Raw genomic sequence first — 27846 nt, 5'->3', positions numbered from 1 at the left:
AAATGAACTAGCATTGGATAATTTAAAGGTTTTCTGGCACTGAAAATTTCAAGTACATTATTGAAATTGAGAGTACTAATCTCCCAGTCCCTTTAACTGATCAGTTAAGAATTCCCTAAAACATATTAGTGTTCAGATTAAAATACTGTTTGGGTTAAATCCTACCTTTTAAAATCGTTGTAATATTTTGAAATATTTGGTTTAATGTCATTAGTTGCTAAGGTGAGTCTTACTCTCGTGCCAAAGAGCAACATTATAAAAGAGTCTATAACTCTTAATAACTACAACTCAAAACACATTTAATCAGAGGGAAGACTGGATAAAATAAATTTTTTCATGTAGACAGGTGGTAGAAAATTTCACCAAAATTTGATAAATTCCTTTTATCATATCTTGGTTATTCTGAATGATAAAAACACTTAGTTTAGTTTAAATATTATAACATATTAAAGCCCTTCCTCAGTGAATGCCGAGCCCCAGTGCCTTCCTCTCTGACCTGAACTGCTATTCCCACAAGTTTTTTTGTCTGTTATCAGATTGAGTTTTTTTCCGCTATGATATCTCTATCATTTACCTCACTAAGCTATGTGGTCTCACAAATAATGATAGTGAATTTTCTTCTGAGATCTTAAGATTTAAGAGCTAGTGTTAATGAACCTCAGGAAGACTAGGCAGAGCGTTTAAGTACAGTTGTAGTTATTAAAATAACGTGATGGTAGGTAGAGAACTCGGCAGAACGTTGGAGTTAGGTTTGGCCTAATCAACCTTTTTAATGTTATTTGGAAGACATGTTATACCTCTTCTTTCCTTTAAAGATGGGGGTCTCAGTTTGAAGAATATCATTTAGGGGTGGGGAGCTTTTTTTTTTTTTTTTTTTTTGGCTTATTTATTGTTGAAATGTAAAATGCTGTGTTGAAATCTATCACTTTCACTTTCTAGGACAGCCACATTCCGGGCTACTGCAGTCGGGGCTCATAAGCTGCTATGTGACCTATCTCACTTTCTCAGCTCTTTCCAGCAAACCTGTAGAAGTAGGTAAGCCAGCTGGCCTCTTAGGGAGCAGGTGTTTGTGGTATTAATATTTTCATTGCGGAGGAAGGAATATGTCTTTACTGAGCTGTTGTTTAGAATGTCAAAGATGCAATAAATCGAAATAGAGAGATCTAGATTTTTCTCTAAATAAAGTCCTTAACGTGGGATGTGAAAATGAAAATTCCTTCTTCTGAGTCTTCCTGCTGTGTAGGAAAGACGGAAACAAAGATGGGCTGTTGAGTTTGCTTTTGGGCCTAATCTGTGTTTTCGAAGAACTTTTGTGTTTGCTTATTTTTTTTAATTGGTTATTAATTAATTTTCTTTAAGTGGTGGTCATCTCTCTGTCAGAGAGACTGGGAAGAACATGGGAATGGGAAGCAGGAGACAGGATTTGACTTGCCTCTATCATATGCTGGCTGTGTGACTTCGAATCGCTCATCTTCAATAATGTTTATTTTTAGAGACACAAAACATGTGTGAACTTTGGAGTCGGACTGCCTGGCTTTATAGCCTGGTTCTGCCCCTTCAGTAACTTGTAGAAAGTTATTTACCTCTCTCTGCCTAGATACCTTGTCTTTAAAATAAGGATTTTATTTTTAACAAGGTAATTAAATAAGATTCTTATTTTATAGGATTGTTTTTAAAGAATTCAGAGAGAGAGAGAGAGAGAGGAGAGAGGAGAGAGAGGAGAGAGTGTGTGTGTGTGTGTGTGTGTGTGTGTGTTCCTGGCATGTAATAGGTGCTCCATAAGGGTTAGCTGTTATTACAGAGTAGTTGAAATGATTACTGAAGAACTATAAGAGCCCTATTATATTAAATTGTTATAATAATGAGCACCTGAAATTTGCCAGTAAAAGACCAAAAGACCATTCCATCTTTTGATTTCTGAGCTCATTTTATTTCATCATGTTTCACTTTTGTGGTATATAAATGTGGATATAAATGTATACACACATATATACACATATATTATAAATGTGTGTGGGGGTACATTTTGTCTTGTATAAATAAGGTTAAATAAATATACTGTCTTTAGGAAATTGAAGTTGTTTTTTTTCTTTTTTAAATGTAGAAAAATGCAAAGGTAATTTTGAAAGTTTTATATACACATACTGTGTGAGTCTTGTCTTTATGGCTACTTTTGGTGCAAATGATACAGTTGTAGGTCTTATATTAATTATAGTCTATCCTGGGTTCAGTTTTTTTAATAGCTCTATCTTGACTCTACTTAAAAAAATTTTTTTTAATTTTTTTTTTATTTATTTTTGAGAGAGAGGGGAGGGGTGAGAGAGAAGGAGACGCAGAATCCAAAGGAGGCTCCAGGCTCTGAGCTGTCAGCACAGACACGGGGCTGGAATCCATGAACCATGAGATCATGAACTGGGCTGAAGTCGGCCTCCCAACTGACTGAGCCACCCAGCGCCCCTAAATCTAGTTTCTTTAAGACTTTCTTATATATGTATGTGTGTATTACACTTCAGCAGGGGAGGGGCAGAGAGAGGGAGAGAGAGAATCCCAAGCTGGTTTAATGTTTTCAGCGCAAAGCCCAGGGGGCTTTTCCCAGGAACTGTGAGATTGTGACCTGAGCCGAAATCAAGAATTGGATGCTCAGTCAACTGAGCCACCCAGGTGCCCCAACACTTTCTTTTATGACTATTAGTTTTTGGTTTTAATTTAATGAGGTTTTTGGTTGCAGAATTTTTCTTTTAAATGGCAAGTATCACTTAAAAACAGAAAAAAACTTATTTTTAATTTCAGGTGGTACTACTTAACTAGAAAAGTTAGTATTGTGGTCAATTAAAAACATTTTATTGGGGTGCCTGGGAAATTTTTTTTTGTTGGCCTAGAATAAAGATTCCTTAAACCACGCATACACAGTTATTTTTACTGTTTCAAATGTGGGTACCAGTAATAATTCTAGTCTGACTTCAAATAATTAGAATGTACATGTGTGTAAGATGATTTTTAGACTGTTAATTTATGTTTATGTTTCTTATTGGCAATCAGATCTAACTTGGATATTTAAAATTGAAGTTCTGGGGGTGCCTGGCTGGCTCAGTCAGTACAGCCTGCAATTCTCTATCTCAGGGCCATCAGTTCAAGTCCCATGTTGAGCGTAGAATTTACTTAAAGATAGATAGATAGATAGATAGATAGGAGATTCCATGTTAAGTAAAAAGTACCACTGATGGTAATATGATAGAAATCTTTATTATGATGTAGGCTTTCAAAATTTTAAGAAATCCTGAAAATCTCAGAACATTCCCAGATTAGACACTATTTTTTCCTCCATCTTTGCACAGGTAATTTTCTCTCTCCCATGGGTATCGGCAGCACTCATAGATTGTAATTTGAAACATTCAGAAAGCATGTACCTGAATATTGTCACATTTCTTTTTTTTAATGTTTTTATTTACTTTTGAGAGAGAGAGAACGAACACGAATGGGGGAGGAGAGAGAGAGGAGAGGGAGACACAGAATCTGAAGCAGGCTCCAGGCTCTGAGCTGTCAGCACAGAGCCTGACGTGGGGCTCGAACTCATGAACTGCGAGATGGTGACCTAAGCAGAAGTCGGATGCTTAATCGACTGAGGCACCCAGGCACCTCTCACATTTCTTTACGTTATGATTTAGTAACTATTAGCCAGTTACGCCTATTAAATACAGTGAACAAAATGATATGTTTATACCATCCCCTTGTAAGCAAGGTTTTTGTGCATAATAGTAACAAATGGAATTAATGCACACCGCAGTATTGTTGAGGAAAGACCTTTTCTTTAAATAAGCTATTCTGTTTATAAATAAACTGATTTTTTTAGCACCATAAATTTAGATACCTGATCAATAAAAAGAAACACGACATATATATAAATTTTTTTTACAAAAGTGTAAAGAATTTAAAGAATTGAACCGCTATGGGAGAACTTTCCTGGGAAAGTGGTTAACAAGCAAGCAAAGGATACTAGAGTCATGACCATCCTGTTACTGGCAATTAAGGGACTTCACATCTGGGTAGAGGCTGTTGGTCAGGTGGCTGTTGACCAGCTAGTCATGTCTGGTTGTTGACTAGCCTCACCACTCTTCCACAGAGGATAGACAACAGTGGAAACTCGCTAATGTCTGCATCCTACGTCTGTTCAGAGCCTGCTGAGTCAGCTGATAAATGGATCTAATGTTACTTTTTGCTACTGTTTGAATAGTACTGAGAAGAGCAAGACTCTTACTACATCATGGAACAGAAGAACCCTTTGACGCTGGAGCTGGAATCTGAGGGTCTTGTGCTAAGAGGGTGCTTAGGTGGGAGGGAGTGCTTTGACATAGCAACAATCTAGTCTAGTCTGAGTCAAGTTGGGCTGTGGACTAGAAGTCTCCAATGATAAGTCTTAACTCTTCTAAAGATACGCATATTTCCCAAAACGAATGCGTCTGTGAGTTACAAAAAGCTTTTCTGATTAACTGTGATTATTTTGTCTTTTCCTCGTAAGTTCTAGATGAGCATGGGAAGAATGTTACGATCTGTGTGCCAGAGTTCGGCCAAGACCTGTACAGAGACGAAAACTTGGTTACTGGACTAGGTACCACTCTCTTGTTCGTGTGCATCTTATATTCATGGTAAGTCTTAGGAGATAACTTGAGACCATCCTTGCAGACTTAAAAGTGCAGAGAAAAATTTAAGTAAGTTGCAGCAAGTATGAGATAGCAAAACAAATCCCATCTGAGGAAGAGGAAAAAGCTTGAAGTTGAAAGTTTGTATTACAGCCTGGAAGCACAGTGTTTGGACTTCACTTCCTTACTTGCATTTATATGCATAAATAAATTAGATAATAGTACACTGTAGCCATTCAGGAGACGGTTGGATATTAGTTGCTAAAGCATTATTGGAGGGCAAGGGAATACAGAGCAGGGAAGAGACAGTATGTGCCAGAATGTTTTGGCAGCTTTCTAATCCAAGGGAAGTATCATTTGTTCTGCTGCTGATGGAAAGAATACAGAGCAGTACTTACACAGTCATTTTGTGTTTGGCCCGAGAAAGACAGGAAACGTCCCTTTTCTTTTGCTAAAACCCACAGTGCTGTTAAAGCAGACTATAGTTCACATGCTAGTCGTGGGGTGTATTCCACCTTTATTTAGAATGTTTAAGGGTTTGCCCAAGGGAGAAAAGTAACAGGTAGAAATGCTTAGTTACTGATTCTGATAGGTATTTCGCTGATCACTAAGCTTCCTTTTGACAGTGACTTTTTCATGTTTAGGTTTTCCGCTTTGTTTATTACGTTTCAGTGTATAAAAATTTCAACTTGGCATAGGGGCATTATGATCTTCCCTTGGCTAATAGAAATAAAATGTCTTTCTGAGAACGTTGGCACGTTCTCTTACAGCTTCTAACACTCCCTACTTTTAGAAAGGGACCGACAGACGTTTTGAAGATGCAGGAACTGGGTCTTGAGTACTTGTTCAGTCACACATCAAGCCATGAAATGCTTGCTTGTGTTGCAGGTGGTTGTTCCAGGGACAGTTGTGTGATACTGGTTCTTATCCTGCCCCTGACATAGTGACAGATTCTCCTTCTTGCAGCAGAAAGAACCACGGTCACCATTTCGACCTTTCATTCTTATTAATTCCATAGTTGTTCACTGAGTACCTACTACGTCCAAAGTAGTGGATGGGATTCAGGCTCAAGTTCGTGAATGTTTTCAGGAAAACCATAAAGCCAGCCAAAGGCTGACTGCCAATTCTCAGCTCTCCTTTTTCTGAGTAAGCTTTTCCTTCCTGAGTCTGTCATTATTGAGCTTTGGGGGAAATGGCAGTAGCGTGACTAATTTCATCATTTATCACTCAGTTTTTTCTGTATTAGTATGTAAAAAAATATTGGCAAATTATGTGGGAGGAAGTAGATTACTAAAATGTAATGATAGACGGTTCCATTATCAAAAATAGAATATAGTTGGGGTGTCTGGGTGGCTCAGTAGGTTAAGCGTCTGGCTTAGGCTCAAGTACTGATCTCGCGGTCCACGGGTTTGAGCCCCATGTTGGGCTCTGTGCTGATAGTTCGGAGCCTGGAGCTTGCTTCGGATTCTGTGTTTCCCTCTCCCACCCCAGCCTGCCCCCCGCCTTGTCCCCCCTTGCAGTCTGTCTCTTTCTCTCTTTCAAAAATAAAAAACATTAAAAATTTTTTTGAATACAAATGAAATATGGTTATGTTTACTTATAGAAAAAAATCACCAAACCTATAATAGCGGTGGTATTAGAGATAACTTATTTTGTTGTTGGTTTTGTTTTATAGGGAGGTAGCATTTCTTTTGTTTTTGTATTATTTAAAAAAACCTAGACAGATATTTGACAGAATAAAACTCTGTGTTTGTGTGGGTTGCTGAATGCCTCATCACACATGAAAAAGGGTGTCTGCTGCTTAGATGAAACAGGGCCTAGATTTGCTATAAATCTGTCAGTGGAAAGATGGCAGCAATTCTACTTAGTGTGCTGATAGAACTGCCACATGGTGTTGTTTTGCAGCATGGACTTTTCACCGTGTCAGATTTTCATTGCCACCCTTGCGTGAGAGGTGATAAATAAAACCTCACCCCTTTTGGTTGATATTCCCAAAAGATAACAATTTTCAAAGCTGACCACTGCTGCTTAAAATCTGTCTGAATGCTGGTAACAAATACTCTGAATGCTAGTAACGAGACCTGATTTGGGGTGGAGGTGGGGGGCGTTAACAGCATCTCCATGAGCGGAGTGCAGAGTGACCAGGAGTGTTTGTGGGATGCAGGGCACGAACACACTCCCTGTGATGGGCAGCTACTTCTCCCAGGACTCAGTGAAGCACCCCTCCGGAGGCTGGCGATTAGTGTTCGCTGTGAGGATCCGTGCAGCTCCAGGAGGAGTCAGCTTTGAGAACTCTCTAGCCAAGTGTCTTGGGCTCCCAGGGAAGTGAGATCAGGCCCAGTAGAGCCTCAAGTCAGGGAATGCTGCTGGGAAGGGGAGGCAGCCCAGTTTACGTTTTCGGATCTTGACTTTCTTTCTAGAGATTATGTCTCTTCCCAGACTCAGAGGAATGAGAGATTGGAAAATGTTACAAACGAGGCTCCATTGCTTGCGTGGAAACTGTCATTTAAACATGATTGCAGAAAGGGCGCCTGGGTGGCTCAGTCCATTAAGCATACAACTCTTGATTTCAGCTCAGGTCGTGATCTCACGGTTCATGGGATTGAGCCCCACAACGGGCTCTGTGCTGAAGGTGTAGATTCTCTTCCTCTCTCTTGTCTCTTGCTGCGCGTGTGCTCTCCTCTCAAAAAAAAAGAAAAAGAAAAAGAAAAAGAAAAAAGATGATTGCAGGAATATCTAGAATCCGCCCCCCCCCCGCCTTTTAAGGAATATTTAGAATTCTTGATAGACATTGTAGGAAAACTGAAGACTGTGTAGTTTGAATGTTACAAGGAGAAGAAGTCACACATTTTCTTTTCTTTTTTTTATTATGCTTTGAAATGTCTTTTTAAATTTTAATTCCAGTATAGTTAACATACAATGTTATATTAGTTTCAGGTGTACAATAGAGTGGTTGAACAATTCTATATACTCAGTGCTCATCGTGATAAGTGTTTTTTTTTATTTAATTTTTAAAAAAAAATTATATCCAAGTTAGCATATAGTGCAACAATGATTTCAGGAGTAGATTCCTTGATGCCCCTTACCCATTTAGCCCATCCCCCTCCCACAACCGCTCCAGTAACCCTCTGTTTGTTCTCCATAATTAAGAGTCTCTTATGTTTTGTCCACCTCCCTGTTTTTATAATATTTTTGCTTTCCTTCCCTTGTGTTCATCTGTTTTGTCTCTTAAAGTCCTCATATGAGTGAAGTTACATGATATTTGTCTTTCTCTGCCTCACTAATTTTGCTTAGCATAATACCCTCTAGTTTCATCCATGTAGTTGCAAATGGCAAGAAGAAATCACACAGTTTCACTGAAAGTCACATGATTGCTTGGGATTGGGGTTAACTTTTTTGTAAGGTCCTGGAAGGCTTACTGCACTATCTCTTTCCCTATCTGGAGCCAGCCAGCTCCACTGTCCCTCCAACACACAGACATACATGCTTCTTTAGGGAGCTCTCATGACTCACTATGAGTATGTTTTATCTTTGCTGTTTTAGCTTGAAAGAAGGCTCAACCTAAACCTACTCCCTAGCTTTCCAACTGAAGTCAATTTTCCTCCAGATGCCCCTTCTACTGTACCCAGGCATCATTGCTGTGAAGAAGTGTCACAGCTTGGACCCCATGTAGGAGTTTCCCCAATGGCTCTTTCTATAGATCCACCCTTCTCCCCCCTTAGGCCTGGATCTTTGCTGTAATGGGCCCCACCCTCCACTAACTATTCCTTAATCCCCTTCTTGGTCTCTAGATTTTTTAAAAATGTTTTATTTATTATTTTGGAGAGAGAGGGAGTGTGAGCAGGGGAGGGGCAGAGAGAGGAAGGCAAACAGAGAGTCCCAAACAGGTTCCACACTGTCGGCACAGAGCCCAGTGTGGGGCTTGAACTCACAAACTGTGAGATCATGACCTGAGCAGCAATCAAGAGTTGGACACTTAACCAGCTGAGCCACCTAGGCATCGCTAGGTGATTGAAATTACTATTTTGTTGGCTTCAAGTTGAGACTGTGCAGTCTGGCAGGATCCTGGGGGCAATCAGCTTCAATTCCCTTGTACATAAAAAGGAAACTGAGGGACATAGAGCCTATTTCTGTGATTCTCTACCCCCGATCTCAGGAAACTTCTCCTTGAGTCCCCTTTGCTAGAGTACTTGGAGAGGCATGTTCATAATCACTTTTGCCCCTGGAATTGCTTGGAGTCAGGTGCTTCTCTGAGGTACAAGGATAAGGTGTATGATTTGTCTCATTTTGTTATCGGGAGGTATTTGTGCTGTAAAATGGTCCTGGCTATTTCAGTGTCAACTATGCCTATGAGAAAAAAAATTTATTTAAATGTTAAGAAATTTGAATAGAAAATTAGAAAAACTACGGATCTTTATTAAATGTCAAACAACTTGCTAGTTCAAAATGAACCTTTCGTGGCAATGGAGTAGACTATGTAGAAGTAAGAATAAGGTTGGTAAGAGAATTGAAGAGAAGATTGGCTTAAACTGAGAAGAATTGGCAAATCAAGGTGTCTATTCTTTTGGTGTGTTTTGTGTCTGCCACTTTTATTTAAGAAAGGCGGATCTATTAAAAAAAAAAAAAAGAGGAGCGGTGTACAGCCTTTACTTTGGGAATCCTGCCACTTCCTCACCTATCAGAAATCTTCCTGGCTCAGGGCACCTGGCTGGCTCAGTCAGAAGAGTATGCGACTCCTGATCTAAGGGTTAAGAGTTCCAGCCCAAGGTTGGATGTAGAGATTAGTGAAAAATAAAGAAACTTAAAAAAAATTTTTCCTGGTTCTGCATCGGGGGCATGTTAAGGCATCCCCCTCCCCCCACCTCCACCCCCGCCCGGTTCACATGGGATGGTGGTCTCCTTTGGGAGCTGTGAATCACCACTTATACTGTGTACCGGGAACATATTTGAACTTCCTCCCTTTAAGGGTGGGAATAGTCATGGGATCCCTCAAGGGCCCTGTAAGTTTGTCAGGGAGCAGAATCTATGGTCTCCAACAGGAAAGTCTGGACATGTTCTGTAGAGATTTTCTTTGATCTGGGGGAGTTTGGCCAGTTCCAAAAGCAGCTGAAGCAGGTGCGGAGGGCCACCTGCATTTTGAATCATTCTGCCGATATGGAAGAGGCCCTGGGCATGGCAGTGGGAGGGGGTGGGTGGCTGGAGGGGAGGTGTTTTTTTTTGGTTGTCACAATAACTGCCAGACAGTGCTGGCTTTTTGTGAGTGAAGACTAGAGACAGTGAATAGGCTATGACTTATCTGTATGGTGATACACTGTCCCAACCAAATGTTGTCAGTCTCCTTCCACCCCCCGACAGGAAGCACTGGGTGAAAGTTGCTCGTACCTTAGCCCTGGAAAGGAGGAGGTTATGCATAATCCAGGGGCTGCTGTTTAGCAACTCGTCTTGTGCTCACCAAACAGATGGCTCTGAGTAATAGAATGCAGACAATAAGAATTTCCTAGGCTTTTAAGGAGTTTGTAAAACAACGTTTCTAAGGTAATTCCAAGAAGAATATTTTGTGGGTAAAGGCCATGACTGAATTATAATAATATTTTATAGTAGCATCTACTTAGAGAAGTTCTGTGTCATTAATGATGAACTGAATGCAGGTATTTTTAGAAGAACAAAAGCTTAGTTTATTGCTCTCTGACGATGGAAGTAAAGTAACAGAGGTGCCAGAATCAAAACCTAACTTTTCCTCCACAGAAATGATATATTAAATCATAATTTACATGCACAAAATACAGCATGCTCTTACATGCAGGAGCAAGGTGTGTGTGTTTCTTGGGTGCACAACCATCAGGAAGTATCTCTACAATTCCTCTGATTAGGCTCGAGGTTAGGAAGTGGGAATGGAGTGGGCCTCCATTACCATCCATCTGTTCAGAGCAGAAACCAAAGTGATGCTATTGGACTTGAGTGGCTCACAAAAGGAGTGCGCTTGGATCTCAGAAGACTTTTTTATGAGGAAGTCTTTTTATTGTTTATTTGCATCTCATTGATCTTTTCTCTCCTTGAGAAAGAGGATGAGAATGAACAGAGAAAAGCAGTGTTGCCTCTTGGGGTTTATTTAGTTGAAATGAACCTGCTAATTCCTGCTTCTCCAGTGGCCACACTCCCTACCCGCCTCCAGGCTGGCACATAGGATATGTCCGTGCGTGTGTGGTTTCGTGCAAGGGGCTAGGGATTGTTGTCTTTTTCACTAAATTCCCCGGGGCTTAGAACAGCACCTGACACATGGCAGGCCCTCAGTAGATATTTGCTAAAGGAATTTATAGAGTTAGCTGGAAACTTAAGTATTTATACATTTCTGTTTGCTTAAAGTATTTCCTTTTCTTCGCCCCAGAAGATATACCTTTATTACCCTTGTAAGCCAGATTTTATAATATTTTACCTATCTGGGTGTAGGGAGAGTGGTAGGAAGAATTTTTTTTTTTTTTTTTAAATCACACTCACAGCTACTCTATTGAATTTGCAAACAGAAAACCTTGTTCTGCCAAAGGTTGATTATCACAGTAAGTAACTGTGACCTTTGCTTTTCACGCCCTTGCTTTTTTTACTGCTGTCTCTGGGTTCTTTTGTTGATTTCGATCCCTTCTAAGTGAGAGTAGTCAAAGAGAGGGGAAAGATAAAAGGGAAATCAGAAAATTATTTTGGGCAGCTTGAGAGAGAAGTGAAAACCAAGATAATAGGACCAAAAGATTTATTTCTTCATCTGCAGACGTCTCTTTGCTTAAAATGATCTAATGCAATCCGTGTAAAAAGACATGAACTATAAAAACGATGCATCCATTTTGGAATAAAGTGGGGTACTGAAAGATGAAATAGACTTAAGCAGCCCCAACAAGAGGGTGCAGGGAGGCGGCTCTGCCCTTCCTTTGATGTGATATAACATGTGTTTGTTTCTTAGCTTGACGTCCACGACAAGGTCAAGTTCTGACGCTCTTCAAGGCCGATATGCAGCCCCTGAACTGGAAGTAAGTTCATTTCCTCCCCTTGTTCTGCTTCATCTCAGAAGACCTATTTTCCAGGAAGGCTCTTTACGTGTTTTTGCATCTTTATTGATTGGCATTCCACGATCCCATTTTCTCCTCGAGGAAGAATACCATATTTTTGTACAGAAAAAACAATGCCTTGTAGATACTATGGGGATTCAAATGTACCTTTGATTTTCCTCCAACGAAATTAGCCTCTGCTGGGCCTTGCTGCCCATCTCCACCAGAGGCCTGGGTAGCTTGGTCCATCTGCTCTCTGCTCTTTTCCTCTGTCATAATGGAATGTGTGTGAGTTTTGTTTTGTTTTGTTTTGTTTTGTTTTGTTTTAACTTCTAGTGCATTCCTCTGTTACATACCTGTCTTTGTCCTCCGTATATAGCATGACCATGAGGTTATATGTAATAGCTGTTTGAAGAAGGAGAAAAAGACGGAGAAGGGAAGGAACCAGCATCTGCTCCATGCCACACTGCTGAGCAGTGTCGGTGCATGAGCTTATTTAACTGTGTCCATTCCTTCACCACGTAAAGAATTGTGAACAGTAGGTGTCCAGAGAATCAGGGTGGTGAACAGATGCCTATCAGTCAGCAGAATGCCTGTTATTTCCTTATTTGTGCAAAAGTCTTTTGCTGGGGCCCTCTGGAACATCCACTAAGGTCAGGAAAGTTCTAATCGCATGGAGGCAGCCAGGAAAAGACTCAACCCTGAGCCCAGGAATGGAACAGGAGGTTCCAATGATGGCTGAGACTTACAGCACTTGCTATATGCCAGGCACTATTCTAAGCACTACATTTGTGATTTCATTTAATCCTCATAAAAACCCAGTAAGGGTTTGATCTCTGTTTTACAGAGGGGAAAAAGCAGAAGTTATTTAAACTTTTGATTGGCTGGCATGTAAACCGTGCGCTCTGGCTCCAAAGTCTGTGTTCCTGAATGCCGCTGCCCGAGAGCTTGGCTCCTGGCTCCTGGCCCTGCTGCCAGCCCTGCCTGACACGGGCCCCAGACAGTATCCTGATAGCTTTCCCCGGATGGAAGAGCCCTGGTGTCTCTCCAGATACGGGCACTCTTCTGTGCAGCTGGGTCTCTGGGGAGGGTCTTTCCTGCACCTAACCTGGAGATAGTGAACATTATGAAGGGTTGTCAGTCTGCCAGCAGCATTCAGCAGCTCTCTCTGTCACTTGAAAAAGGAGGAATCTGTGCTGAGTCTGAATAGGTTACTGCTTATTACACAGAAAAGAATGGTCTCTAGAAGGCAGGCGTTTGTTCTCACCACTGGCTGGGTGACCACCTGCTGCGGTTGTGCCGCTGTGGCTTCAATGTCCCGATTGTGTAGAGCGTAAGCTCAAAGAACAGCAAGTCTCTAAGTTAGCTTTAAGAGGATGTTTTCCTTCTCATTCTAAGGAAAGTGTCCCAGTGTTTCCTTCCTTCTGAACCGAAGAACGTGCAAAACGGAAGTTGGTTTGCTCTCCTTCTATCCCGTTTCACAGGATACACCTTTGAAAGAGAGAGTTGGTAGTTTCTTATGCTAAATGAAGCTTCAGAAGAACTAGGACCCCAGGGCACCATGTCTTGAGCCCACTGAATGATTAGACTGTGTAACTTGATCCAAGATTCTGTCAAGGCCAATCCCTTTATTAGAAGTTTCCCTGATGTAGTAGGGAAACGGGGCTTGGCCTTGAAGTATATAAAAGAGACAAAGGCTCAAGCACCTATGTCCTTATCCCTGGCTCTCTGTTCTTTCTAGTAAAAACATGGTCAGCCAGGAAGTGCCAAAGACCCAGCATTTCCCACCTTGTCTTGGTACATGTAATGTTTTTTACCCTGTTTACCAGAGTCCTTCTGCAATCATGTAGTAATTTTTCATAATCCAATTTTTTTTACTAGTTTCTTGTTTTGAGTAGGTCATGAACATGGTACCACGTTTAAAAGGTGCCAAGGAGTCTTCAAAGGAAAGCATGCCATCCATCCCGGTCCCTGGCTCCCCTGTCTCCATAGAGGCAGACAGTTGAGCAGCCTGATTTCATAGGAAATGGAGGTGGGCCTCCTGCTTCCAGACCTCATAGCCTTAACCATTTCTGATTCTGCCAGCTCCACCGTCTCCTACATTTCACATGCTACCTGTTGCCTTTTGTGAATTGCGGGCCTTGGATTTCCCATCCTGCATTTATATCCCAGCTCTGTGACTAAACTAGTTTTGTAACTTCAGGCCAGTTACTCACCCTGCCTGACCTCAGTTTCCTTACCTGCAAACGGGATAATAATCCTAGCAAGGAGAGCAAATCATCACCAGGAGTGAGCTCCATGAGAGTGAGAATCTGTCTCATTCACCTTGTGATTCAGGTTGAGTTTTCCAGAAGCAGCTGCCAAGGCAGAGTTGATGTGCAGTGTGTCTGTTAGTGATCAACACATGTGGAAGGAAGGAAGAGGAAGGAAGCAGAATTGGGCAGAGGGTGAAGTCGAAGGGCACCGGAGGCCGGACAAAGCCACTGTTGACTGTTTTGGTGCTCCAGAGCAGATAGGACCCATCAGAGCTGTACCCAAGGGTCAATGGCTGCGCCTTTACACCCCTGCCATGTGCAGTCATTTAATGTAGCAAAAAAGCTTGCTGTAGGGCAGAATAATGCTCTGTGGCTGAGCCAAAGCCTGGGAGCTGCCATCCAGAGGATGCTCACAGCATTCTAAGTAGCTGAGCAATCACGAAGTGAACACCTTTGAGGGGGTGTGCGTGGCTCAACCCATGTGTGTTGTGTTTCCTATCACCAGCACAAGAGCACTTGGGAGGAACAGATGCTTAATGAAATCCTTTGGAAGGGAAACAATGTGCGCAGTTCAGAGCCTGGGATACAGTTCCCACGGGAAGGCTTGGCACGTCACACAGACGGCCATTAGTACTTTACTGATGTGGAGGTAGAAAAGTGGGATGCAAGCCACCTGACTCTGTTGGGTTTATTCTTCCAGGTGGCTCGCTGTTGTTTTTGCTTTGGCCCCGATGGAGAGGGTGAGTAGAGAACTTCCCCTTCCTTTCAGCCTTGTGGTGCTGCGGACCTGTGGCACTAGGCTGTAGGTGTAGATATTTGGGATTCAAGCAAAATTACTTGAATGGTAAGAGGAGATTCTTCCTCCAAAGCTGGTTTACTGTTGATATACTTTCCATATTCTTCCTGGTTACTGGGTTTTATTTGTGTTCGTATTCTAGCAGGCAGGAATCAGTTTATGTTTTGGTTCACATGTAAGTTAAATTATACAGAGAGACTTAGAGAAGGAGGAAGTACATTTTTCAAAGGAATGAACATTTGGATCGGAGCATCCCAGGGGCTTGAGAACCCCTGGTGTGCTCCCTCACTGTCATCTGAGCTTATCATAAGTTCACGTTTGGAAGGGCTCTCTTCTGCTCTGTTCAAGTGAATGTGATGTTAGGTAACTCATCCTGTGGAGGACGGTTCTAGAGTTGGGGTGGGGGTTGTGCTTAGGGTGTAGATGTGGGTAAAGATGGCTTTCGACATCTTCCCTACTCAAGAGCACCTGGGATTGAAGTTAGTGAGTGTGGCTTTGCTGAAGTGGCAGGCGTGCATGTGTTCACTCTATGAGCTTGCACTCGCTCTGTCGTTCACAGACACTGAAGAGCAGCAGAACGTGAAGGAGGGACCACGGGTCATTTATGATGAGAAGAGAGGCACCGTCTATAGCTATTCCTATTTCCACTTCGTGTTCTTTTTGGCTTCCCTCTATGTGATGATGACGGTCACCAGCTGGTTCAAGTGAGTGTGACCCCTTGTCTTAGACCGTTTAGAAGGGATGATCTTTAGAAAACCAAGTGAAGTCTTATTCTTTAAGTGCTGAGGCCCACTGAGTCACAGACCTGATCTCCTACAGTTGGCTTAACTCTTCTCCAAGTCCTGCTGTGCTCACCTACACAGAAACAGTGCTGGGGTCTCAACAGTCTGTGGTTATGCTCTTAATTAACCCTTGGAATTGACGATGCTCCTTGCAGCTTTAAGAAAATAAAAGGTTGGGGCACTTGGCTGGCTCAGTCAGTGGAGCATGTAACTCTTGATCTCAGGGTTGTAAATGCAAGCCCCATGTTGGGTGTGGGGATTACTTAAGAAAAAACCTTAAAAAAAAAAGAAAGAGAAGGAAATGTTAACCGCATATGGGCGGTCTTGAGGAACACAGTAATAGTAATGGAGGAAGAACTTGGAATTCTATTTCTGTGTTTTTAAAAATTTTTAAGTGTTATTTTTGAGAGAAAGAGAGAGACAGAGCATGAGCAGGGGAAGGGCAGAGGGAGAGGGAGACACAGAATCTGAAGCAGGCTCCAGGCTCCGAGCTGTCAGCACAGAGCCTGATGCAGGGCTTGAACCCATGAACCATGGGATCATGACCTGAGCTGAAGTCGATGCTTAACTGACTGAGCCACCTAGGTGCCCCAGAACTTGGAATTCTTAAGCAGTCATCTGCTTTTTTTTTTTTTAAAGTTTTAATTTATTTAAGTCATCTCTACGCCCAACGTGAGGCTTGCACTTAAAACCCCAAGATCAAGAGTCGCGGCTCTTCTGACTGAGCCAGACAGGCACCTCAGCAGTCATCTGATTTTTTTTTTTTTTTTTAACATTTATTTATTTTTGAGAGACAGAGACAGAACATGAGCTAGGGAAGGGACAGAGAGAGGGGGAGTCACAGGGGGAGTCCGAAGCAGGCTTCATGCTCCAAGCTGTCAGCACAGAACCCGATGCGGGACTCAAAGTCATGAACCATGAGATCATGACCTGAGCCAAAGTCGGCCGCCTAACCAACTGAGCCACCCAGGTGCCTCAGTCATCTGCTTTTAAGGAAGAGAAAATACCTGTTTTTTCTACTTTGTATTTTGTCTTTTTAAATTTTACACTTTTATTAAAGTTTTAAACATCTTTTTTAAAAAGACTGACATAGAAGCATGGGAAGTGACAGTGTCCTCTCCCTGACCCCCCGCCATGCCCCACGACTACTGCTAACATGGTGCATACTCTTTGACTCCTTTTCCATGCATTTACAAGCCTGTGTCACCTTGAAATTTTTATTTATTTATTTGTTTGTTTGTTTATTTATTTATTTATTTATTATGTCTTTAAATGTTTGATAATTTTTAAGTGTTGAGAGGGAGAGAGCCCACGAGCTGGGGAAGGGGCAGAGAGAGAGGGAAAGAGAGAACCTCCAGCAGGCTCCACACTGTCCACGCAGAGCCCGACGTGGGGCTCGATCTCATAAATGTGACATCATGACCTAAGCCAAGATCGAGAGTCAAATGCTTAACTGGCTGAGCCACCCAGGTGCCTCAAGCCTGTGTCATTTTTTTAAATATAAGTATGATTATACATGTTTCCCCTTGAGGTTTTTTTGTTTCATTTTGTTTTTAAAGCTAATAGTACATGATGGGTCTGACTTTCCCTATCACTACATGGAAGTTCTTTTTAATTCTTTTTTAATCACTTTTCACTGATCCAAAGTTTTTGTTGGATAATAATTTGTTATAACTCAGAATAAACATGGGACAGACATTTAGGCTCATTGTGCTTTCTTTTATCCATTCTTTCAGCAACTGTGTGAGTGGCTCCCATGTGCCATGCTGTTACAAATGGCAGGGCTTATAATTGAATGGAGGACACAGACCATGATCCAAATCAAACACAGTGTGCCGGGTAGTGCTAATAACTATTAGGGAGAAAACTGAGGAAGAGAAATGAGGAGTAACAGGTGAAGTTTGGGGATGGTGGAGATAGCAGAATGCTTCACTGGGGAGATTTTTCCAGAACATCTTGAGGGAGATGAGAGGAGGAGCTTCTAATATGTCCCTAATGCTTCTAATGCTTTGATAATCCCTAGAAAGGTTTGGTGTGGAAAGCTTAAAGGAGAGAGCTTTAATCAATAAGGCAGAAAGGAACAGATGTTGAGAATGTGGGAAAAATTGGAAGCTCTTATACTCCTGGTAGGATTGTAAAAATGGTGCTGCCACTTTGGAAAACAATTTGGCAGTTCTTCGAGAACTTCATAGAGTTAGGACACAATCTGACAGTTCTAATCCTAAGTATCTACCCAATAGGGAAAAAAAAGTACATCCACACAAAAACTTTGACCTACGTGTTTATAGCAGCCTCATTTATACTAGGGAAAAGGAGAAACCACCCAAATGCCTATTGGCCGATGAATGGATGAACCAAATGTGCCATATGCGTGCAGTGGAATATTACTCAGCCATAAAAAGGAATACATGGTTAAACCTTGAAAACAGTGTGCTTGGTGAAAACCAAGAGGCCACATGATTCCATCTCTGTGAAATGTCCCGAGTAGGCAGATTCATAGAGATAGAAAGTAGGTGGAGAAATGGTGTAAGTTGTATCTGAATTGAGCTGTTAGGAAAACAAAACAAAAAAACAGAAAGGCTGGAGGGGATGGAATCGGGGAGACACCTGCTGGAAGATACCCCCCCCCCCTCCCCACCTCGTTCTGTTCCTGCTCTGACCACAGCTGGGTCTTGTTTCCACAGCTATGAAAGTGCCAACATCGAAACGTTCTTCAGCGGAAGCTGGTCCATCTTCTGGGTCAAGATGGCCTCCTGCTGGATGTGTGTCCTGTTATACCTGGGGACCCTGGTTGCTCCCCTCTGTTGCCCCTCTCGGCAGTTCTCCGTGTGAGGGGCATCTGACCAGGCCCGCAGGCTGGAAGTGACATCCTTTGAACAAGGGTCTGAGTAGTGACTGGTGCTTTGTGAAAAGCTAGCATCTTCAGGCTGGTTGAAGTGGGTCTGAAAAGGCCTTCAGAAAAAAAAATCACCTGATTAGCTTTTTAATTCTGAAAATCAAAAAGAAATTACCAGTTTATCCCAAAAGAACTGAGATTTTCAGCCAGGCTGATCCCGAGTGATCATGTATTTTGTGTGTGTCATAACCCTAAAAACTGGAATAGGCTAGTATTTTGCTTCTGTATGTTTTTACGAAAATAGGGTTTGGGGCACGACATCTTATCACAGGGATACAACTTCCTTTGTGTGGCCTGTCATTCTTATCCTTGGAATAGAAAAACATGCCAAAATCTTGAGCCTCCCCCTGATAGAATGCAGACCCCTCTCACACCTCAGCTCGGAGTCTCGTCCCCAGTGGGCTCTGCAGACAGAACTCAGCCTGCAGGCCCCTTGCTCACAGCTACTTGGTATTTATAGGGTCCAAGAGGAAGCACCTGCTTGCAACTCCACCCTTGTGCTGTTTCCTCCTGGCCCCCCAGTGTTTCCCTTTGAAACTGTGATGCTGGGAATCACAGCTTCACTCTCTGCCCTTGCCCTTCCCAGAGGTCCCCTCTTCTTTCTGGGCTGAGTATCTTTGCTTAATAATGTGAAAAAGCACAATTTTGCCATCACTACCGTGTGGTCCCCACTGTATTCTTACTACCTGATCTGAGTTACTACAATAATTATGACTCCCATTTGTGGTGTTTTTCACATGATTATAGAACAGTATTCGGGTTGTTTCTTCGCTTGAACAATGGAGGGCTATAGTTCTTATAGTTCTCACATGTTTGTACTTATTAATAGTAATAATATTCTAGGACCTTACCTGAAAAGTTGCTTCTTGACTGAAGCCTGCTGTACCCCTCTTTCATTTATGACAGTCAACCAGTTTCTCTTCCACCTTGAGGCCTTTGAAATTCTAATAGCAAAAGGGCTTTTGTTTCCAGGATCTGTGATGTGACCATGGCATTAATATCCACTGTGGTTTTTTAGAGTAGATTTGCTGAGGTAAGGATCCCAGGCAGCCCCTCCAACTGGGCTGACCAGATAAAAGCCTATTATACAAGTTGTAGAAATGGCCAAATATACCTAGAAGAAATGGTGAAGGGTGGGGCGTGGGGAGGGGTATTTAATTAAGCCATAAACAACGTCCATGGAGAGTTCCAAAAATACATGCTTGGAACACTCCTAGGAGATGTGACTTTACGCAGCTGCCCAAGAAGATTTCCATGTTCAGTGTTGCTCTCCTCAGTCACGGAAGAGTTTTCTCAGTGGAAAGGCCGTTAGAGACCCCAGTGGAGACACGGTGGGGGTGCTTCTGTTAGTGTCTCACACAGGGTGGAAAGAGTCCTCTCGAGCTCCCTGGCCATGGAGGGTCTGAAAATGGAGAGACTTGGCCTGTTTTGTGTGCCCTACTGTACGAGTTGGGCAGAATTGGGTCCCAGTGTGCCAAAGTGCTGGTGTGGGGAATTAGCCAAATTCTTCATTTCTACTCCTTTGCCCTCCTCCCAGGAAAATCAGAGGGGAAACAAATTCAGTGGATGAATTCCTGTAGACTCTTGCCTTGTTTATAATGTTTAAGGTTCCATTTATAAAGGCACTCGTGTGTGTGTGAGGGCCTTGTTTTGTCAACTTCATCCATTTGATTTTTTTAGGCCAGAGGCTCTTGGAGCTTGGCAGTTGACAGGTCCTCTGGAGTCACAAAATGGATAGCCGCTGTGTGCAGCCCCTATTAAGCCGGTGGGACTGGGACCTCTGTGGGTCGGGGACAGATCGAGGGAGCGGGCTGTGGGTATGTGTGACAGCCCCCCGGGAGAAGCTGCCACAGTGCGGTAGTGCCACGGGGCTCTGGGTAAGCTGAGGTTGGCTTTGGGAACTCAAGAGCTGGGATGCCAGTTTCAATGTGGGTTTCTTCCTGGTAGGGTCTAGCTGGCTTGAGCAGCCAGCTGTGTGACTTTAGAACTGGTCCTCGGCAGCTCACAGTCCCTCTGACAAGGCTGCTGTTACTTGGCTGTCCTTCGTTGGCCGACTTCGCCTGCAGGAAGAAGCTCAGGGAAACACAAAGGAAAAGGACATCCACTCAGAGCTTCCTTCTTTAGCTGGCCCAGCCAATCCCATGGTTGCCAGCTGCTTAAAACTTGGTTTGTGGCCCAAAGTTCTTGAAGTTTAGTCTGACGCGAGAGGAACGGTTGCAGCCACTGATTTTTATGCTCAGCTGGGTATTTAAGCAAGTTTATCTGAATGGTGTGCGCTATGTGGATATACTCTAAGGATTGAGGGCATACAAATAAGTTGACTTTAATGATTATAATTGTAATAAACAATACTCAGGTGATGAGTCAACGTTTGTGGGTTTAAAGAACCTACATTTTTATGCTACCGTGATTTAAGAAACTGGAAAAATTGTGCCAATTGCTTTGAGTTGCTGTCATGGTGTTCATTTGAGAAATTCACTGATCTTTTATTAATATAATTTTGCTTCCTACAACTTTTTGTACGTGATTTAAAAAAGTACATTCCCTGTAGCTGCTGGTCAGACTCCTTTAGTGATGAAAGTGGAAGAAGTTTTTTTTTAAAAACTATGTGTATGTTTCCCCTGTGCTATTCCTTCCATGTGGAGATTTTTTCCCTTCTCGTTTTCATGAGTAAAAACACTAAATGGGGGAAGGGATTCCTCTGGGAATGTTGCTGTGTACCTAGATGTGTCACCTCACTGAAGGCCAGAGATGTTTCTGTCCCAGGCTTTTGGCAACCCGACTTCATCCAGACTGGGTTGAGTTTTTTAATACTGGTTAGTTGGTTTTGCTTTTGTCCTCTTGGTTTCTTGGAAATGGCTTGAAAGAATTGTTCATCAGAGATACTTGGGGCTCTTTTGTGAATAGATGGACTGTGTGCATGTGAGCTGTTGGAGGGTGGGGTTACTAGAGATTTGGGGAACCGCCTCCCATTGCACCCCCACACCTCATTGTTTATTTCCAGTTCCTCAGAGGAGCCTTTGTTCTGGATGACCTTCATGCAGTGCTAATCCCACTTCCACCCCCATATTGTCCCCCTCTCTCTATTTAAGATTATGTACTTATTTAATTTTAGCCAGAAGTTTACCACCATTGGTGCTGGTGCTTCATGTTACCCTGCAAAGGGAATTCGAGAGCCTGTGTTTAAGCTGCCTTGGCTTTTTCCTCCTCTGACTGCCTTTCTAAATAGCATTTCGTTTTGGCATACATTTGTATTCTACTCCTCTTGGAAATGAAAGTGATTTGGGCTAAGGCCCTACATGTTCAGAGAGAACGCTGGGTCCTCCTTAAGGACAGTGCAGTAGCCAGTCTGCTCATAGAATTCTGCTCATATCCAGTTCTATCAGGATATTCTGATAGAACGAGTTCCCTCTGCTTTGTTCTTAAGGTGGCCACCATGTGTCCCACCATCTTTAGGATGCTTATAAAGCCTCAGACACTTTAATCTAGTGTTGCATTTCAGGCAGAGGTATGTTGGAACTGTTGGACCTACCTTACAGGACTAGAGAGCTGTTCACACAGATCTTTCAGACTAATGCTGGTCATTCTAAAGATCTTTCTCTTTTTAAAATTTTCTTCACCAGTAGATCATTCGCAGAGGCGTTCGTTTTGAAAGAAGGAAATATTTGGCTTTTACCAAAGAGGGTTTTTTGTTTGTTTGTTTTTAGGCAAAATTCCTTCAGAAAAAATTAATTGGGTAAGGATACATTAAAAATGCCTATGTCCAAATCTACTTCTGTAGGGGTTTGATCATATTTATGTGAGTAAAATGATGAAGCATTCTTTAAGGTAATCCTCTGGGTGAAGGATCCTGGGAAGTTCTCTCAGGTAAAGAAAGCTTGCAACAGATGTGTAATATATGTCTTGAGAGTTATTTATGAGAAATTTAAGAGGATTATTTTGCTTTCCTATATTAAAGATTTAAGTTCTTTTTTACTTTGCAAAAAAAATTCTACGAAAGTTTTATAATCATAACTTTGTTAATTTTTTAAACTTTTGTGAAATAATTAGCTGTAGCCAAATTATTGGTTATGTTTTGCTATATTAGAATTTGAAATGTATAATGTGTGGTAAATTTACTGTTTGAAATTTATAATAGTCTTGGATATGGTTATAGTTTTGGTAACTTTTTAAGAAGTTATTTTCTACCCTCTAGACACAAAGGCAACTGTGGGTTTGTATTTGTTTTTTGAATGCTAATTTTTCTATGAAGCATCTGAAGTTGACCAGTCTTTTCCTAGGTAGAAAACTCAAAACTTGTTAACTCTGTACTTTAATAAAACTTAAAATGGAGAACTATGTTGTTGTTTTGTGTGTGTGTGTGTGTGTGTGTGTGTGTGTGTGTGTTTGTAACTGAAGTCTTCTAGGTGGTGTTTTCCAAAGTGTTGAAGTGTTAATCAGCTTTCTCTCAAGCTTTGTAGAGTCTGTTCCATTTCTTGAGAACGAAAATAAACACAAAAACCCAAGTTTTTTGTTTCCTTCACCCCTGAAAACTTCTGTGGTCTTGCTTTCTTTTTCCCATTCTTGGGCTGGTGCTATACTTTCTTAAATATGAGAATTAGGGTAAGTCTTCTGATCTAGGATAGTGTTTCACTTATGTAAGTTTTTAAATTTTTTCCTTTTTTTTAAGTGTTTATTTTTGAGAGAGAGTATGGGTGGGGGGAGGGGCAGAGAGAGAAAGAGACAGAGGATCTGAAGCAGGCTCTGCGCTGACAGCAGAGAGCCCAATGTGGGGCTTGAACCCACCAAGTGTGGGATTGTGACCTGAGCCAAAGTTGGTTCTTCTAGTCTTTTAAAAAAAAAAATTTTTTTAATCTTTATTATTTTTGAGAGACAGAGTGTGAGCAGGGGAGGAGCGGAGAGAGAGGGAGACACAGAACCCAAAGCAGGCTCTAGGCCCTGAGCTGTCAGTACAGAGCCTGACATGGGGCTCAAACTCATGAACCTTGAGATCATGACCTGAGCCGAAGTCGGACTCTCAACCGACTGAGCCACCCAGACGCCCCTCTACTCCTTTTTTAAATGTGAGGTTAGTTTCCTGAGTTTTAAATTGTGCATATCACATAATATAAAATTGACCATCTTAACCATTCCAAAGTGTACAGTCAGTAGTGTTGAGGACATCTATACTGTTGTCCAGCAAATCTCCAGAACTCTTCTCATCCTGCAAAGTGAAGCTCTACACCCATGAAACGGCAATTTCCCACCAGCCGCTGGACAGCACGATTCTACTGTCTCTGTGAATTTGTCATTTGCTTCATTTCCTCCCCACATCTGCTTCTTCCCACATAGAAGCTGATACCGTTCAGTCTTCTGGCCCATTTGCACTTCGGGGTTCACTGCTTCGTGTTGCAAATGTCCGTGTGGTTTTGGTTGCGCTAATTCCTCTTTTTATGTGGGAATTCAGGAATATCCAAAATCTCTGCTTCTACTGTTGCCATTGTTTTTCTTTTCACTCGAATCGAACCCTTTGCAACAAGGCTTTACACACACCTTTTCCCTGAAACTGCTTTTTCGGGTCATTGGTAACCTCTGTGTGGCTGACTCCCATGTCCTTATCTTACGTGGCCTATCAGATGCACTTGACGGTATTAACTAAATTACCTTATTGAGATTTCACATGTCCAAATACTCATCTCCACGGTTTGAAAGGGATTGTCTATTATAGTTATCTTGTTCCTGTTGACATCGTACGTAAGATCAGAAGAGACAGATAACTTTTCTTAGCTCCCGGTCTCTGACTCACAGAATCACAGCCAAGGAACCATCTTCTGGATCATCCTCTCTTTTCCATAAGGCCTGATTTCTAGCCAACTAGTTGCTCTCATCCTGAGGTCCTGCCCATAATGATTTGGGAGTCGGTTTGGCTTTAGGTTGAATGGTTCTGTCTGTAGCTAAGCTGGTGGGCTTTTCTTCAGTTCTCTTAAAAACATTGTGTTCTCTGTGAATCTTAAAGGATTCACTAGGTCAGATAGAAACCATCTATGCCAATCTTTTTCCAGATAACCGTCCGCTACTTCGGATCTGCACGGTCAGAGTGCTGTTTGACAAATACCCTTAATCTTGCAGGCGCCCTTTTGTCTAGCCTTGAGGATCTGGAAATCACTCCCTTAAGTCTTTCTGAGGTCTTAGCAGAGAGGGCTTTTTGTCTTGACCCTGAGGCCACATTTTGCTTGTGGCATCTTAGAAATGATAAGTAACTAATAAATCAATGCTGTTGAAAGTATTTCATGAGGGGCGTCTGGGTGGCTCAGTAGGTTAAGCGGCCGACTTAGGCTCAGGTCACGATCTCGCGGTCCGTGAGTTCAAGCCCTGTGTCAGGCTCTGTGCTGACAGCTCAGAGCCTGGAGCCTGTTTCCGATTCGGTGTCTCCCTCTCTCTGACCCTCCCCTGTTCATGCTCTGTCTCTCCCCTGTTCATGCTCTGTCTCTCCCTGTCTCAAAAATAAATAAAACGTTAAAAAATTAAAAAAAAAATGAAGTATTTCATTGAATGTGTTCGGGTGTGTTAGTAAATGAAAAATAATTTGGAAAACTGTATTGCAGGGCAATCCACATCCTGGTGTGTGTGTGTGTGTGTGTGTGTGAACTGTTAGGAATTACTCTGCTTGTTACAACTGTAAGGAAGATTTTATTTGGGACTATTGCAGTTGGAGTTTTGCAATAGGGCGGAGATCAGGCAGTTTAAAAACAAGACGACAGGGACACCTGGGTAGTTCAGTTGGTTGAGGTTGAGCATTAGACTTTGGCACTGGTCATGATCTGACAGTTATGGGTTCAAGCCCCACATCCAGCTTTGGTGCTGACAACACAAATACTGGTTTGTGTTTACTGGTTGTAATAACAGTCCATTTTTTTGCGGTTATACCTCATTCCTACTCCCTTCTGTCTTTGTCTTCCATTTCGGTGCATGCTCCATAGAGCTCATTCTATCTGCTAGATTGGATGCTGCCCAATTTTAATCCAATTTTACTCAAACTCTTAATTTTTAAATATGTCTCAGTTTATCCTTTTAATATGCCTCACTCTGAACGCAACAAGGATAAGTGGGGATGTGTAACCAAGAGCAGAGGGAGAGGATAAGTGGATGGAGATTGTGAGAGGAGACATCAAGTGTAGGGGGATTCTTGTTCAACTGACATAACCAAGACTCTTACTAAAGCCAGGCAAAGGATTTATACATTGAAGGTGAGGAATGAAGAACATGAGTGGATATCAAGGGTGGGGGATTCTTTGCTATAGATGGGGCTGTGCAGGCCAGCAACGAGAGGATGGACACAGAAGGCCCAGACCTAGTCAAGAAGAGGGCCCAGAGGAGCCTGACTACAGCTTGTCGAGAAGAGAGGGTCTTTATCAGAACACACGCACAAGCATGCACATCCAGAAAATGTACCCACATGTTCATCTCTTGTCTTCATGGCAGCACCCCTCTGGAAATTTGGGCTTAGGACTGAAATTAGAGCTTTAGAGTGGCTGCCGTCTTGAACCAAAGAGGTGGGAAACTAAACGATGTTGTTAGGTGACTTAGGGAAGAAGCCAAATTACAGGAAAGCTACAGGATTGAAGCAGACATGCAGAGAATAGTTGTGAAAGAGAAAGGGGAGGCGGAGGGAGTGAGGGACAGGCTTCTGCATGTCCTATGGCATCCAGTCCCCCCAGCTCTAATCCATTCTGGAATTCCATTTTATTTATTTTTTCATTTTTTAAAAATGTTTATTTATTTTTGAGAGAGACAGAGACAGGATGCGAGTGGGTTAGGGCAGAGAGAGAGGAAGACTCAGAATCTGAAGCAGGCTCCAGGATCCGAGCTGTCAGCACAGAGCCTGACGTGGTCGAACTCACGAACCATGAGATCATGGCTGAGCTGAAGTCGGACACTCAACGGACTGAGCCACCCAGGCGCCCCTCTGGAATTCCATTTATTTATTTATTTATTTTTAATTTTTTTTTTTCAACGTTTATTTATTTTTGGGACAGAGAGAGACAGAGCATGAACGGGGGAGGGGCACAGAGAGAGGGAGACACAGAATCGGGAAACAGGCTCCAGGCTCTGAGCCATCAGCCCAGAGCCTGACGCGGGGCTCGAACTCCCGGACCGCGAGATCGTGACCTGGCTGAAGTCGGACGCTTTAACCGACTGCGCCACCCAGGCGCCCTGGAATTCCATTTTAAAACCATAATGGTAAATTCAGTTTACGGAGTTCTTGATGTTGTGCCTGGCATAATTCTCACAAAGATCCTATGGGCCTTAGTGTTCTAACCCTCATTTACACATGAGGAAAAAGGGCAAATTTTCTTAAGATTCTTACGAAATGCGTTTGTTTTTACAGAGGTGGCCAAATCTCCCCTCTCCCCACCCCTTTTTCCCTCTTTACTCTCTCTGCCTCCCACCCCCCTCACCCCTTTGGATCAGTTTTTCCATTTTTCGTGTATAGCTTTTTCTTGGTTTCTCTATTTGTATAACAATTATATTGGTGAGAAATTGCATTTGTGTGACCTACTGGACCTCAGGGTCTTAAACACCAGAGATTTTGGTTTAGCATCTCAGGGATGTCAGGCAAAAGGTTACTGTGAATTTCTGACTTTTCCTTTGTGGCCCTCAGGGGCTACTTTGCAAATCCATCTTCTGTACATTCCAGGCAAAAAACCAAGGTAGGGCTCAGGGCTCCCTGGTGAGGAGAACATTGCACATTTGAGGGCAGGAAATCTAAGGGTCTGGAATATTCCGTTATTGTCAGTAAATAAGAATACTTTCAAAGACTCTGATGACAAGCTAAGTTATGTCTAGTAATGAGTTTCACCTAGAAATAAGTTTTGTAATCATTATAATATGTAGTGTGTTTTTTCTGCTTTTTAGGGTAAGAAGGTGAGTAAAGAGACTGATTTTAGAATTATATCAATAATTCTTAAGAAGATATAGGTAATTAAGTTTGAAGTCAGTGTTTAAATGTTTAAGTTTTAATATATTAAAGTTATATGGTTAAACTTTTTACATTTAGTGTGTGTGTTCTTTTAAGGTTGTTTATTTTTGAAAGAGAGAGAAAAGGAGAACAAGCAGGGGAGAGGCAGGCGGGGGGTGGGGCGGGGGGGGTTGGTGGACAGAGGATTCGAAACAGGCTCTGTGCTAACAGCAGAAATCCCCAATGAGGGGCTCGAACTCAAACTGCAAGATCATGACCTGAGCCGAAGTTGAGTGCTTAACTAACTGAGCCTCCCAGGTGCCCCAATTTAGTGTGTTTTAAATATTTAGAAAGATTTAGTCTATAGGAATGTGAATCTACTTTTTTTTTTGAGTTTGAAGAAATTTGACAAGATCAAATTATTAGATTGTAATTTGAACTTTGTAAAATTTTAAAAGCTGATAAATATTGGGGTGTACTTTATCAAATTTATAGCCTAATTATCTAA

The 27846-nt window shown here is 42.2% G+C and overlaps 1 protein-coding gene and 1 pseudogene across 1 annotated transcript in view; both read left to right on the top strand.

The window, feature by feature from the left end:
* The window catches only part of SERINC5 (serine incorporator 5), a 102261-nt gene extending 79523 nt beyond the window's left edge, over positions 1 to 22738 (top strand). The window contains 6 exon segments of the mRNA XM_030323736.1: positions 940 to 1035; positions 4517 to 4643; positions 11587 to 11653; positions 14627 to 14666; positions 15282 to 15426; positions 18189 to 22738. Coding sequence (XP_030179596.1) covers positions 940 to 1035; positions 4517 to 4643; positions 11587 to 11653; positions 14627 to 14666; positions 15282 to 15426; positions 18189 to 18336 — 623 coding nt within the window. The 3' untranslated portion in view covers positions 18337 to 22738.
* Positions 20131 to 27846, top strand: part of LOC115518600 — a 51617-nt pseudogene continuing 43901 nt past the window's right edge.

This window comes from Lynx canadensis, chromosome A1 (genome assembly GCF_007474595.2).
Source record: "Lynx canadensis isolate LIC74 chromosome A1, mLynCan4.pri.v2, whole genome shotgun sequence".
Lineage (NCBI taxonomy): Eukaryota > Metazoa > Chordata > Mammalia > Carnivora > Felidae > Lynx > Lynx canadensis.
The sequence above is the reverse complement of the archived record's forward strand: the minus strand, read 5'-3'. Positions and strand labels throughout refer to the sequence as shown.